Source organism: Erythrolamprus reginae, chromosome 3 (assembly GCF_031021105.1).
Source record: "Erythrolamprus reginae isolate rEryReg1 chromosome 3, rEryReg1.hap1, whole genome shotgun sequence".
In the NCBI taxonomy this organism is placed as follows: domain Eukaryota; kingdom Metazoa; phylum Chordata; class Lepidosauria; order Squamata; family Dipsadidae; genus Erythrolamprus; species Erythrolamprus reginae.
In genome coordinates, this window is record NC_091952.1 from 40,074,309 (window position 1) to 40,088,234 (window position 13,926).

The following is a 13,926-nucleotide window of genomic DNA, read 5'->3' on the forward strand; positions in this document are numbered from 1 at the left end:
GGCATCCCAGTGGTGGTGGTGGGTTTGTAAGGTGAAAATAGTTTGTAAGAAGAGGCAAAAAAATCTTAAACCCAGGGTTTGTATCTCGAAAAGTTTGTATGACAAGGCGTTTGTAAGACGAGGTATCACTGTATTTTCAAAAATAAAAGAAACATTTTACCAAGTGAAACATCAAAGTCATATTTATTTCCAAAAATGTCTGTCGGTTCCCCCAAAGATGAGAAAATAAGAGTGGCAGTAGCTGTAGCCCAGTCCTGTTTTGAGGTATGGCTATTTATCCAGAAAACAAGCTGGAATTGGTCTAACGGACACACTGGAAGCCTAGAAGAGTTGTCAGGGTGCAGTATCACCAGTCTGGAATTTGGGTGTTTTGTGGTGACTAAAATCATTTTAACAGGCAGCTTGTGATTAATCAACATTTCCTTCCTCTAGCATGGTAGCCATTTTGTGAAAGTACCTACTGACTGACCTAAAAACATTATCTTTCCCTACTCTAGCAGCCCTGGGAGAAATTATGTATTAGTACTCAGCTGCCTCTTTAACCCCTACAGGCGTATGAGAGTTCCTCCAAGATGGAGCAGTTTGTGACCCGTTTCCTTCTGAGGGAGACGATGAACCAGATACAGTCTCTGCAAGTCTCTTTAGAGTGTGCTACAGATACTATTGAAGAACAGAGTGGCCGAGAAAGGTAAAACAACCATCTGGGCAATATAGCAGATGCAAAAGAGAAGCCAAAGAATTAAGAGTGGGGTTGAATTCAGTTTCTATCATTTTCTAAGTCTCCTCATCTAAGCTACAAAGGTTAGTGCTACCATATCTCCAATTTTAGGGTGGGGGGAGTTTGCTTGTTTGCGTGAGCTTCTTTACTATTCACAAAATAGGCATTCTCTAGATGAGTGCATTGTTGAAGAAGTAAAGCTTGTTGCTAATGTAGTTTTATTGACTCAATAATGTTGGAATGCACTATAAGAGAGTGTAAATCACCAATAGGAATCCTGGTTAATTGTGCAACTTGTTAATTGTAGCTGGGGAAAACAGATAAGTAGAATCTCAATCCAGACAAGACGGAGTGGCTGTGAGTACTGCCTGTCAAGGACACTTCCATCTGTCCATCCATCACCCTGGGGGGGATTATTAGTCCCCCTCAGAGAGGGCCCGCAACTTGGGCATCCTCCTTGATCCACAGCTGACCTTAGAACACCATCTTTTGGCTGTGGTGAGGAGGGCGTTTGACCAAGTTCACCTGGTGCATCAGTTAAGGCCCTATTTAGACAGGGAGTCTTTGCTCATGGTCACTCATGCCCTTATCACCTCGAGGTTCGACTACTGCAATGCTCTCTACATGGAGCTACCTTTGAAGAGTGTTCGGAAACTTCAAATTGTCCAAAATGCAGCCGCGCCAATGGTATTGGGCCTCCCGAGGCATGCCTATATCTCAACATCACTCTGTGGACTGCACTAGCTGCTGATTGGTTTCCGGACACAATTCAAAGTGTTGATTATGACCTACAAAGCCCTACATGGCATAGGACCAGATTATCTCTGAGACCACCTTCTGACGCACGAATCCCAGCGTCCGGTGAGGTCCCACAGAGTTGGTCTTCTCAGGGTCCCCTCAACCAGACAATGTCGGCTGGTGGGGCCTAGGGGAAGAGCCTTCTCTGTGGGGGCCCCACCCTCCTTGCTTTCTGAAAAAGTTTGAAAACTCATCTTTGCCGCCAGGCCTGGGCCATTAGATCTCTCCCCCACGGACCAACGGATGTGTTTAGAGTGACTTATTGAGTGAATGATAAATTGAATATATTCTATGTTTGTTGTAAGCCTCCCTGAGTCCACAAAGAGGGGCGGCATACAAATCCAATAAATAAATGAATGAATGAATGAATGAATGAATGAATGAATGAATGAATGAATGAATGAATTCAAATCAAATCAAATCAAATCAAATCTCATTAGAATTGGACCTTAGTATCTCTCATCAATCTCCCTGAAGTAAAACTGCAGTTGGCAATATTTCCGCAGTAATGTTTTGCATTAGTGGAGAATTAAACAGTTAAAAACAAAGGAAGAAGAATGAAAACCCCACTTATTTTAGCCCATGTGTATATTTAGGTCATGCCTTTTATTTCTCACTTTGTATTGTTATAATGAAAAATGAGGAATTGTGTATGCAGAATCAGAGATGACAAACTATTCTTAGTGTATGTACTGTCTTGATGTTATGTTTCCTAGGAATAATATGAAAAAATCAGAAGCTTTAATTGGTCAACACTCTACAAAAAAATGTGGCCAAAGAATTCGAAAGAACATCTGCTATTCCCCTACAGATCCATATTCTGGGATGCTAACCACAGGTATTGACAGGTTTCGTCATTCTGATTCCTGTATTTGCATTAGTATGAGCATGCTTTGATGCAGAGCCTTAACTGTAAAATTCAAGTAAAAAAGGCTCAACATATTTGAATAGGAAAAACAGTAACATAATGGCTTACACCAGTGATGGCGAACCTATGGCACAGGTGCCACAGGTGGTACATAGAGCCATATCTGCTGGCACGTGAGCCGTTGCCCTAGATCAGCTCCAACGTTCATGTCTGATTTTTGCCAGCTGATTTTTGGCTCACACAGAGGCTCTGGGAGGGCATTTTTGCTTTCCAGAGTGCCTCTAGGGGGGTGGGGGAGGGCATTTTTATCTTTCCCCAGCTCTAGGGAAGCCTTTGGAGCCTGGGGAGGGCAAAACACGAGCCTAATGGGCCCACCAGAAGTTGGGAAACAGGCCATTTCCATCCTCCAGAGGGCCTCTGGGAGTGGGGGAAGGTGTTTTCGCCATTCCCAGGCATTGAATTATGGGGGTCAGCACTTGCACATGTGCGATAGTGCCCGCGCATGCTCTTTTGGCACCTAAGGGGATAAAGATTCACCATCAGTGGCATACGCAAATAATTCAATCAACATCAAAGCTAGTTTACACATAAGCTTCATAGGATAGCCATCATTTGAAGACTGAAGGGCTCTTTTAATGGTCAGTGTGGAGCTGCCCTTGTGCTTTATCTGAGAACTGGAACTAGTAGAGTAGGGTACCTGATCATAGCCATGTAGCACCATTGTAGTAGCAGTTGTTTTGGCTGCTTACTATAATGGTTTTTTTCTATATATCATTTGGCTGGAAAATGTACTTGTTTATGATATTGGCTGAGTCTTCTTTCTGTTGCCATTACATTCAGGTGTTTGTGTGGAACTTGATAGCCAATGGCCATCTGAAATTACCCAGCTTCAACAACTTATTGGCAAACTGGAATGTAAGGTGGGCTAGCAAATAAAAATGGATAAAGTGGAAACTTTATTTTGAAGCGTTTTCCCATTACACTTATTATTGTTTAAAGTGTTTGGAATTGGATCTGAACAAGCTCAATAACCCACAACATAGTTAACATGCTCTTCTCTCATTTTTTTGAGTCCTAGTTTTCTCTTAATATACCAAAGAGACCTTTGAGCATCAAATGCAGTAAAAGTGTCTCTAGTAACACTTACCTAGCTTTATGTTATAAATTTTCTCACTACTGTGAAACCTAAAAATTCCTCAGAGATGCTTGACAGTTTTATTAGTCCTTATACTGAGCTTCTATTATTAACTAAAATTTAATGTCCTCTTTCGATCAACTTTTAAGAATTACCTTCAATCCTGCAAAAGGCTAGATGACAAAGAAATGTTCATGAACTCAAGTTTTCAAATAGGCTCAAAGCAACCAAAATTAACCAAGGAAGCTTCAAACATCTGTGTAAAACTAGTATGTTCAGACATAATTTCTGAGATTTACAAGAGATATACTGTACATAAAGAATACCCATCTCTCAAGTGGAGTACTGTATGTTTTATGGAAAACTGGGAGTGAAATTTTAAAATCAGGTTGTATCAAAATGGGTTTTTTTCTTCGATTGCCAGAATTGACCATGGATGAAGAAATGTTGCTTGCAGAGTACAGAATTATTTATGCAGCTCTTTGTCAATAGTAGCATATAAACATTACAATACAGTAAACTAGTACAGTGTATTCAGTGTGAAATAAGGAATAATGAAATGATTGTGAATTCCTAATGAAGAGGATAGTTATGTGAAATCAATTATATATCTCAAGCACTCTGTAACTTATTTCCTTTCATAATAATTCTGCATTTTTGTACACTTAGAATCCAAGGCTGGAACCTCTGAAATATAACATGGTCTGCAAAGGAACAGATTCTGTGAGTTTCCAGACTGTGCTTCGTGTTTATACGATTGTGGATTGTGGTGGCAGCACTAGAAACAAGCCAATTCGTATATTAGAAATGTATTAATAGAAATAATGATAGAAGTGTTGATAGATAACTAGATGCAAGGGTGGGTTCTGGAGTCTTCTACTGCTGGTTTCCTCAGGGATGCACTGCGCGGGCATGCGTGCACTGCACATGCATGTGCAGTACTAAAATAAAAGCTTCTGTGCATGTGCAGAAGCAAAAAACAAGATGAGAGAACCAACTTGGGGGTGTGGCAGGCCTTGGTCACTGCTAGTTCCAGCGATCCAGGCCACCAAGTTATTAATGGTTCTATAGAACCAGTCAAACTGGTAGGAACCCACCTCTAAATGGATGGATAGCTAGATAGCTAGATAGGTAGACAGGTAGACAGGTAGACAGGTAGACAGGTAGACAGGTAGACAGGTAGACAGGTAGACAGGTAGACAGGTAGACAGGTAGACAGGTAGACAGGTAGACAGGTAGACAGGTAGACAGGTAGACAGGTAGACAGGTAGACAGGTAGACAGACAGTGGTGTGGGTTCCTCCTGGTTCGGACCAGATTACCCGAACTGTTAGCAACCCACTGGTGACACCAGAATGGCATCACGGATCCAGTGCAGTCAGTGCTGGTCCATCGGCACCACCATCTTTTGTCAAGAATTGTTTGGAAATTTTTCTGTGTTTGGAAGGCTTTTCCTCTTCTGCTGCTTGAAAACGAGCCCTCCCACCCACCCCAAGGTCAATACTGATCTTTATTTCTTCACCCGAAGCACAGCTGATCAGCTCTTCAGCTGTGTTTCGGGCTGAATCCTGCTACTGAGCATGCACAGAACTGAAATCGCCTGAGGGGAAACATGCACGGGCAGAGAGATTCAAACCAGTGGCAAAGGTAAGTGGAACCCACCCCTGGATAGGTAGGTAGGTAGGTAGGTAGGTGGGTGGGTGGGTGGGTGGGTGGGTGGGTGGGTGGGTGGGTAGGTAGGTAGGTAGGTAGGTGGGTGGGTGGGTGGATGGATGGATGGATGGTTTGATGCGTGGGTGGGTGGATGGGAGAGAGAGAGGGAGAGGGAGGGAGAGAGATTAATATATGAATTAGATAGATAAAGTAATTCATATATTGTATGATTCCACTTTTTTGAGTCTTCCATTAGAATTCTAAGGAGAGGGTGGAATAGCTGGCCAATTGATAGCCAGAGATGATACTAATAAAATATGATTGTAAGGCTGGATGTGGGTCAGGAATACACACTTTTAGTGGGTGTGCCTTTAGCATTTCTAAGTCCACATTAATAGAAATTGCAAATTTCCCCTCCTTTGGCTCATTTTCATTTCCCATTTTGGCAGCACATCTTGGTGGCCCAGAGACAGATCTCAGTGGCAGAAAGTGGATTAGTGGTATTTTGCCAAATTCTCCAAACCTACACAGAAACCACAACTGGACAGAACAGTTGCCTACAGTAAGTCTCCAAGACCCTGATTTTTTTAATAGGTTGTTTGGATGAGATGTGTATTTAGAAAAATATAGCAGGGCTGCCTTTCTTCAGCATTATGAACTTACTTTATTCTCAGTAATTGAAGGAAATTATTTATGCTTATGGAGTGTTGTTTTATACGCTAACCCCGATATTATGAAGTTCACTTTCCAGCAAACAGCTCCATAAAGTAGATGCATACTTAAATACAAGAGGCAGACTCTTTACAAAATGGACTCTTGCTTCTGTACACTGGTAGTTGAAATAAAAACTTGGAAAACAAATACTGTATATGGCTCATAAGGGTGTGCTCATATGGTTTTGAGTTCAGTCCCATCCTGTTCTTCCCAGTGCTATCATTATAAGAGCTGCTCAGGAGTAGGCTTAGCAATTGAAACATGCCACTAACTGCTTGAAATATGGCTGCAAATAGAGTGTGACCTTCCAAAAAAAAAAAAAGGAAGGAAGAATCAATCTTATTTGTTTGTTTGTTTATTTATTTATTGAATTTCTATGCTGTCCCACTCCAAGGACTCAGGGCGGCTCACAACATATAATAAACAATATACAATATCTTGAATCCAATTAATTAATTAAAAATCTAAAACTCCAAAAAAAGCATAAAAATAACAATCATTCCATACATTCAACATTCTCTCAGCATAGTCATTGGCCAGGGGGCAAGAATCTAATGGCCCTAGGCCTGGCAGCATAAATGAGTTTTCAGACTCCTACGGAAGGCGAGGAGGGTGGGGGCAGTATGAATCTCCAGGGGGAGCTGATTTCAGAGGGCAGGGCCCCCACAGAGAAAGCTCTCCCCCTAGGTCCCACCAACCGACATTGTCTAGTTCAGTGTTTCCCAACCTTGGCCACTTGAAGGTATCTGGACTTCAACTCCCAGAATTCCCCAGCCAGCATTTGCTGGCTGGGGAATTCTGGGAGTTGAAGTCTAAATATCTTCAAGTGGCCAAGGTTGGGAAACACTGGTCTAGTTGACGGAACCTGGAGAAGGCCGAGTCTGTGGGACCTGACCAGTTGCTGGGGCTCATGCGGCAGAAGGCAGTATCGGAGGTATTCTGGTCCCATGCCATGTAGGGCTTTATAGGTCATAACCAACATAACCAATTTAGTACCATTTAAACACACACACACATTGAAATGAAGAAAATTAATCTGATGGGATATTGCCCCATCTTTATAGTTTATTTGGTTTTTCAGAATACAGTTAGCAATTGTAGGACAAAAGAAATTCTGGAACTCAGAGTCTCTATGCATTCTGAAGAAACTAAATTAAATGCTGAATTTCACTCCGTATGGAAATGGTGAATAAAAATAAAATTAATTATGCATGATGTTTGCTTTGTTGTTGGGCTGCTATCTTATGATTATTTTGAGCATTTTCTGTGCTTGTTTTTGGTTCATTTTGTGTATGCTGTGAGCCATCCAGAGACAGCTGGAGTGAAGCAGCACTCAAACGGAATAAATAAATAAAATGTCTAACTTCTACAGTAGAGTTACATCTGCGCTCAACATAAAAATACTGAACAAAACACCAGCTCAGTATCATATTCTGTTCCCTCAATCTTTTCCCTTATTAGGTACATTTGCCAGTCTCCCAGGGGCATCAACCTCTCTCGTAACCATTCTCTGCCAGTCTCTAGGACACTATAAGAAAAATTGCTAAACATTATCAGGAGACAAGAGGCGATGGGGGCAATGTGTTGGGTAGCATTTTTAGCAGTAGTCTTGGGACAAATATAGCAACTGTGATCCATTTGTTTAATGGGTCATACTGAAGTTAAGTTTCAGAATAATAAATTACTCTTAATGAGGAATATTATTGTATCTATTCATTTTCTTAGAGAGCACGTGAAAGGCAGCCTCTCGGATACAAATTTCAGATTCTGTTGCTTATCACATATTTGTATCATGACCTGGATGACTGAGAATCTCCATGGACATGCCTCTGCTTCAGTTTCATGCCCCCGTGATTCCATGCCATCCCATGCCATCAATTTCTTTCTGGTTCAGTTATGGCAAAAGAGAAACAGCTCCTGTGTGAGTTTTCAAGCAGAAGACTTGGAGTTCAATGTTCCAAAGGAAACTGCAGTGAGGACAAATTGAGGGCTGGCATGGGCTGGATTCTGAAATGGTGGTGATGAAGAAGGGAGCTCCAAGGTTAATGGGGTTCTCCACCATTACATGTTCTTTAAATAATCAATAATGAAATACTGTATAATTAAAATAATACATAATAAAAAATGACAATAATGATCTTTTCTTTGAGGGCAGTCAAAGAAATTCTTTAATGAATCATTTAGGACAGTGGTTACTCAACCTAGGGGTCAGGACCCCTTTGGGGATCGAAAGACTATTCCACAAGGGTTGCCTAAAACCATGGGAAAAGACAAATTTCCCATGGTCTTAGGTACTAAAGCTTCTATTCTGGCACCTTGGAACATATTTTTACAATCTGACCAATCAGGTGTTTACAGTAGGTATGTCCCTCTGAGCTTCCTGCTTAAAGCTCTGTTGGGAAAATTGGCACTAGACTTATTGTTGGTGGCAGGGTGGGCTACTGCACGGATTGGGGGGGAACGCAGTGGGGTAGCAAAAATGGAGCTCCGCCCCAGAGCACCCAATTTGCACTGAAAGATGTTGAAAGAAAATGCAGGGCATCCTGCATAAGCCACACCCACAGTGTGGTAGTAATAATTTTGGTAGCCCTTCACTGGTTGGGGGTCACCACAACATGAGGAACTGTATTAAGGGTTGCAGCATTAGAAAGGTTAAGAGCCAATGAAAGGAGGAGACGTTATGATGGAAGAGCCAAATAGCATCCAAATAGCATCCAAAATTAAATCAGAGTCTGAGTCAAAGTATTCCTCAAAGTTCCAATTTATTAATAAAGCCATGTTGGCACATCTGGTTGAAACCCGAATCTGAAGTTTCCCGGATTTCACTGCCCAGTTGAAAGTTCAAGTCCTTGCCCCCACACCCACAAGTCCAATCTTCCAATACCATGCTAGCAGAATCCACCCATCCCCTTCAATGCAGGTTTAGAGACAAAGGATGACCCTGGCTTGCTAGAAAGAATTTGTTATGGTTATACACTAACAACCTCATACAATACCCCCTCCCATTTTCCCACAATAGAAAATGCATAATAGAATAGCATAAAGCATGGCAGGCCTAAGTTCCCAAATCAAATGGCCTCAGCCTGACCGCCAGCTGATGATAGACACTGGCATCCTATGTACATACTCAGCATGGTTTATGATATATAGTAATAATATTTTTCCTAACATCTTCTCTTTTTTTGCTTGTAGTGTGTCTGCCCATAAACTGGCCAGTGATACCTCCTTCATCCTCTATGAATTATGGCAAGATGTAGTATCTTGGAGAAGGTGATTCCTAAATAATTATCAACAACTTATATCAAGTACAATTCCAAAAAAGTGATTTGCATTTTTATGAGCAAAATAGGGGATGTGCCTGTGAAAGATTCCTGTTAAATTTAGCAAAGTTCAGACATTCAAATATACAAAACCTGCTACTTGTTGCCCCTAGATGAAGAAAGTGCCCAAGTCACTCTGTTCTAATTTATCTTTTTAAATCTTTTTTGTTTGTTTCTAGCCATCTACAATCAGATAATTGTAAGAAATTTCAGCATGCCATTACTGATCTTTTGGATGCTCCAGAGCTGTTGACCACTATGCTGTTCCCAGGTAAGATAATGCTTAATGATTGATTATGTCCCATCAAATCCACGTCAATTCTTAGCAACCACATAGATAGATTTTTCTCCAGGAAATGCTTAATAGACAGCTGATTATCTGTTTCTTCTGGTGAGCAAAACACAAGTTTCGACCCTGTGACAATTCTCAGTTTGATACCCATATTTTAAGAATTAGCAATGTTTTCAGGCTATGGTCACAATTGTGCGATTTTACACCTTTGGTGAGATGGGCGGAATAATAAATTTAGTAACTAAATAAAAACACAGCCAGATTGTAAAACAGCCTTCTGCTGCACGAATCCCAGTGACCAGTTAGGTCCCACAGAGTGGGCCTTCTCCGGGTCCCGTCAACTAAACAATGTCGCTTGGCGGGACCCAGTGGAAGAGCCTTCTCTGTGGTGGCCCTGGCCCTTTGGAACCAACTCCCCCCAGAGATTAGAATTGCCCCCACCCTCCTCGCCTTTCGTAAGCTTCTTAAAACCCACCTCGGCCATCAGGCATGGGGGAACTGAGATATTCTCTCCCCCTAGGCCTTTACAATTTACGCATGGTATGTTTGTATGTATGTTTGGTTTTATAATAAGGGTTTTTTTAGTTATTTTAGTATTGGATTGGATTGTTACATGCTGTTTTTATCATTGTTGTTAGCCGCCCCGAGTCTATGGAGAGGGGTGGCATACAAATCCAATAGATAGATAGATAGATAGATAGATAGATAGATAGATAGATAGATAGATAGATAGATAGATAATCATTAAGCTATGTTAAACTTAACACATTGTACCTATCTGTGTTTTCCCCAAAATAAGACCCTTATATATTTTTTGAACCCCGAAATAAGCCTTATTGCCATGGGCTCAAAAGCCTGGTTGGGCTTATTATCAGGGGATGTCTAAATTTTGGGGGAAATGGGGTATGTGGAATAAGTATTATTATTATTATTATTATTATTATTATTATTATTATTATTATTTATTAGATTTGTATGCCGCCCCTCTCCGCAGATTCGACTTACTTTAAGTCTAAAACCTAAAGTAGATTACGAGGTCAAGAATCATGTTTTATAACATTTGTGTAAACTGGTTCACCTCTTTAAATTTTGCACATGTTTTCATTTCTTTCTTTAGCTTCCTGGTGGATTATGAATAATAACTGAGAGCTCCCTATAATATTATCTCAAAGCAACCAGCATGTGATGGATCAAGGACCATCTTTCCAATACAGCCTTCCATTCAGAGGTGCCCATTCTTGTCCTACCATCTGCTATGTTGTTTTCTTTTTCTGTATAAGTGTGGAATGCTTCCTTTCTTACGGTAGACATGCAAACAAGATGGCCTTGTCATCTTTCTTGAACATGATTTATACCCTCCTTTCATTCTAACATACAGACCTGTATGATAGCCCTTTTTAGTCAGACCTGTATAATAGCTCTGCTTGCCCTCTTGGCTGTAAGAAGAGACTATCCCTAAAGCATGATAGTGATGCACCAATTTTGGCCACATGTGCTGGTGCACAAAGGGAACAAACTTACAACTTTTGGGCATGGTAATTGTAAAGGCTGAAATGGGCAAACATCATTATGTGATTTTGGCAACACAAGAAGATACAGCAGGATCTACTTCCCACATCATTGAAATTCACTAGAAATGGACCCATCAGTTAATATAGTGCCTCCTGTCTGGAATTTGACTTTTTTCCAGATCTCTTACCAGATTCGAACTGGGTGCTATAGTTGGGCTTGTGCAAGTTTCAAAATTCAGAATTTGGATTTTGAAATGTGTATGAATTCAGAAGCAAAGCAGATAATAAGTTTCAGTAATGATGTTTGAAGGTAGATTCCACTGGCACAGTGTTAGTCTGGAAGTTTTGCAGCCCAGATGTGAATTCTAGGCCATTATTTGAAATCCTTTGTATTTTCCAGTTTACCTTTTGATTCCTGGGTTTCCCCCCAATTGTTTAAAATCTTAGCTGTTTTTATCTTTATCTTTTTATGCTCTCTAAGCCTCCCAGAGTTTCACTGGGGAAATGGGCAGCAAATAAATTTAATAAATAAAATAAAAACAAAAGCAAAAATGTAGGCTGAATGTAGGAAGGCTTTCATTTTATAGTCTGACAGAGCAGTCTGTCCGAGCATGTTAATAGAATAATATTACATTACATATTTTTGCTAGCAAAATTACATCAAATATTAGCTGAGATATATAAAACTGGAAATTTAAAGAAATATAATATGAAATATTATAAATTTGAAGGAATAAACAGCTGGTAAGAATTTCACAAGCAAGCGGCCTTGTGCAGATTAAAAGCGGTTTCATCTTTTTGAGATGAAAGCTACGTGTCTCCAACAAAACACCCAGCACACGCTTTAAATTTTAATTTCTAGATACATTTGGGAAAGAGATTAATCTTGTGGAATATGCTCATGATCTCAGACTGCCTGATCTTTGTAATGTGCAATCAAGCACTACCTGTACTATTATAAATAGTTTATTATATTTATTTATTATAAAGAAAATAAAGCTAAAAATAAGAAATGTGCATGCTATTGTAAAAAAGAAAGAAAGAAATTGCTTTCTCAGAAATGTACTTTGGATGCTGTGCCATTTGTAAATGGTTTTATATTCTATGGGTGTTTCTGCTGTAAAAATGGGGAAATTGTTCATTTTCAAACAAAATAAGTTGTAATTCAAGGACATAAAACAGCTTTGTAAAAATAATAAAGTCCTGATTATTTAACCTTTTTTTTTGCATTTGTAATCAGTAATCAAAACACAGTTGTATCCTCCACTTTCCTTGTCTCTTAATAAACAATTCTATACTCCTGGCTAAATTTTGATCTGTTCCTTCTGATTAATCTTCCTAAATTTCTTCATGTGAAAATAGCAGCTAGCAAAAATCTAATGAAATTTCTTCTCCCCAAAATGCTGTTTCATATTCTGTAATAAAGGCTGATGTGCTTGAAAGTTGTTGGGGTTTTTTGTTTAATTTTATTTTTTGTAAATCATTTCTCTTGAAGACATATTGATTTTCTCTATTTGGGTCAAAACGACAGATGGGCAAACATTTGACTTCTTAAGATCTGCACTAAACATTTTCATTCCAACCAATCTTCAATATTTAAGATAGTTTGTTGATGAATTGAATAGGTGTCATCTATTGTGTTAATAGATATTTATGTTTCCATGCGCAAACATCTTTCAAACTGTGATCACCTACCTGAATTCCCACACGGTAATTAAATCCAAGAGAAATTATTGTGACACATTTTCTCCCATTAGGGAACAATAACATCACTCTCCAACAGCTCCAATAATAATAAATTACAAATCTCCACCACAAGTCAAAAGAATGTTCTCCAAAATCCTGAGATTAGGTAGGAGAATTGAAGACTCTTACAAAACATAATTTTACAAAACAGATTACAATATACCATTAATACATTATGCAAAAATTACTAAGGAGCACAGAAAAGATTATTCCCTTCTATTTGGTCCGGAAACATTCTGTCATTGACAAATTATTTTTCTTTTCAACCATATTGAATCTGTTGTTCTACAACTTAGTAGCACTAATGTTTGCCATTAAACGTTATCTTTTTAGGAGATACATCGTCTGTTCTGCGTCCTGGTTCTAAGACAGATAGAAAAATCAATGGCTATTAAATTAACATCCATCATCTGTCTTCTTGGGTCTGCCTGATTAGACTAGGATGCAGCTGTGCAGTCATTCTTCATGAGATAAGGCAGCCAAACAATACTTCATCTTAAGCTCTCAAGTGTTATACATAAAGCTAGAAGTAGGTTGTCCAGTTATCAACACATCCCTATCTCTTTCCAGAATACATGTGCCAACTGTAGAAAGGGACTTTTTTTCCCCTATTGCAAGAAAAATCAACCCACATTGATTTGCAAAATTGTGTTAAGAAAATGGATTTATATTGTTAAACTGACAGTGATCTAGCAGCCCATGTGAAATCTTAAATTTTGAATAAACTCAGAATTCCAGGTGGAAGAAACTTTGGAGAGTTCAATAACTCCAGTGTATTACTCAGTGTCAGAGTAGGAATAATAAGTGCTTATAAAGTAGATGTCCCAATTTAATTCCCTCCAGGCCTGCTGAAATTGCATTTCTATTACCAGCACATGAAGTTGGAATAAGTAAGAATTGCAATCCCAAAATATCTGAAGCCGAGAAGCTATTATGCTGAAGAACATGTTACCTACAGTATCTTGAATAGTAATTCTTCAAGCAATTATCTGTGAATTCAAAGACTCTGGCTTTAGATCAGGGCTGCCAAACTCCCGGCCCAAAGCACTGTGAAGGGGTATATAAGTCTAAATGTCATTCTAATGTTTTATCATGCTCTTGGTGAATGGGTAGTCATACAAATTAAATATAACAACCAAATCTGGGTTGTCTCAGTGGGATTTGATGAGGAT

The 13,926-nt window shown here is 39.5% G+C and overlaps 1 protein-coding gene across 1 annotated transcript in view; it reads left to right on the forward strand.

The window, feature by feature from the left end:
* Positions 1 to 11,322, forward strand: part of NECAB3 (N-terminal EF-hand calcium binding protein 3) — a 105,473-nt gene extending 94,151 nt beyond the window's left edge. The window contains exons 6-13 of the mRNA XM_070748828.1: positions 552 to 688; positions 2,233 to 2,354; positions 3,225 to 3,304; positions 4,189 to 4,242; positions 5,621 to 5,733; positions 9,078 to 9,155; positions 9,385 to 9,476; positions 10,615 to 11,322. Of these exons, the coding sequence (XP_070604929.1) occupies positions 552 to 688; positions 2,233 to 2,354; positions 3,225 to 3,304; positions 4,189 to 4,242; positions 5,621 to 5,733; positions 9,078 to 9,155; positions 9,385 to 9,476; positions 10,615 to 10,643 (705 nt within the window). The 3' untranslated portion in view covers positions 10,644 to 11,322. The remainder of the gene's footprint in view (positions 1 to 551; positions 689 to 2,232; positions 2,355 to 3,224; positions 3,305 to 4,188; positions 4,243 to 5,620; positions 5,734 to 9,077; positions 9,156 to 9,384; positions 9,477 to 10,614) is intronic.
* The last annotated feature ends 2,604 nt before the right edge of the window (positions 11,323 to 13,926 follow it).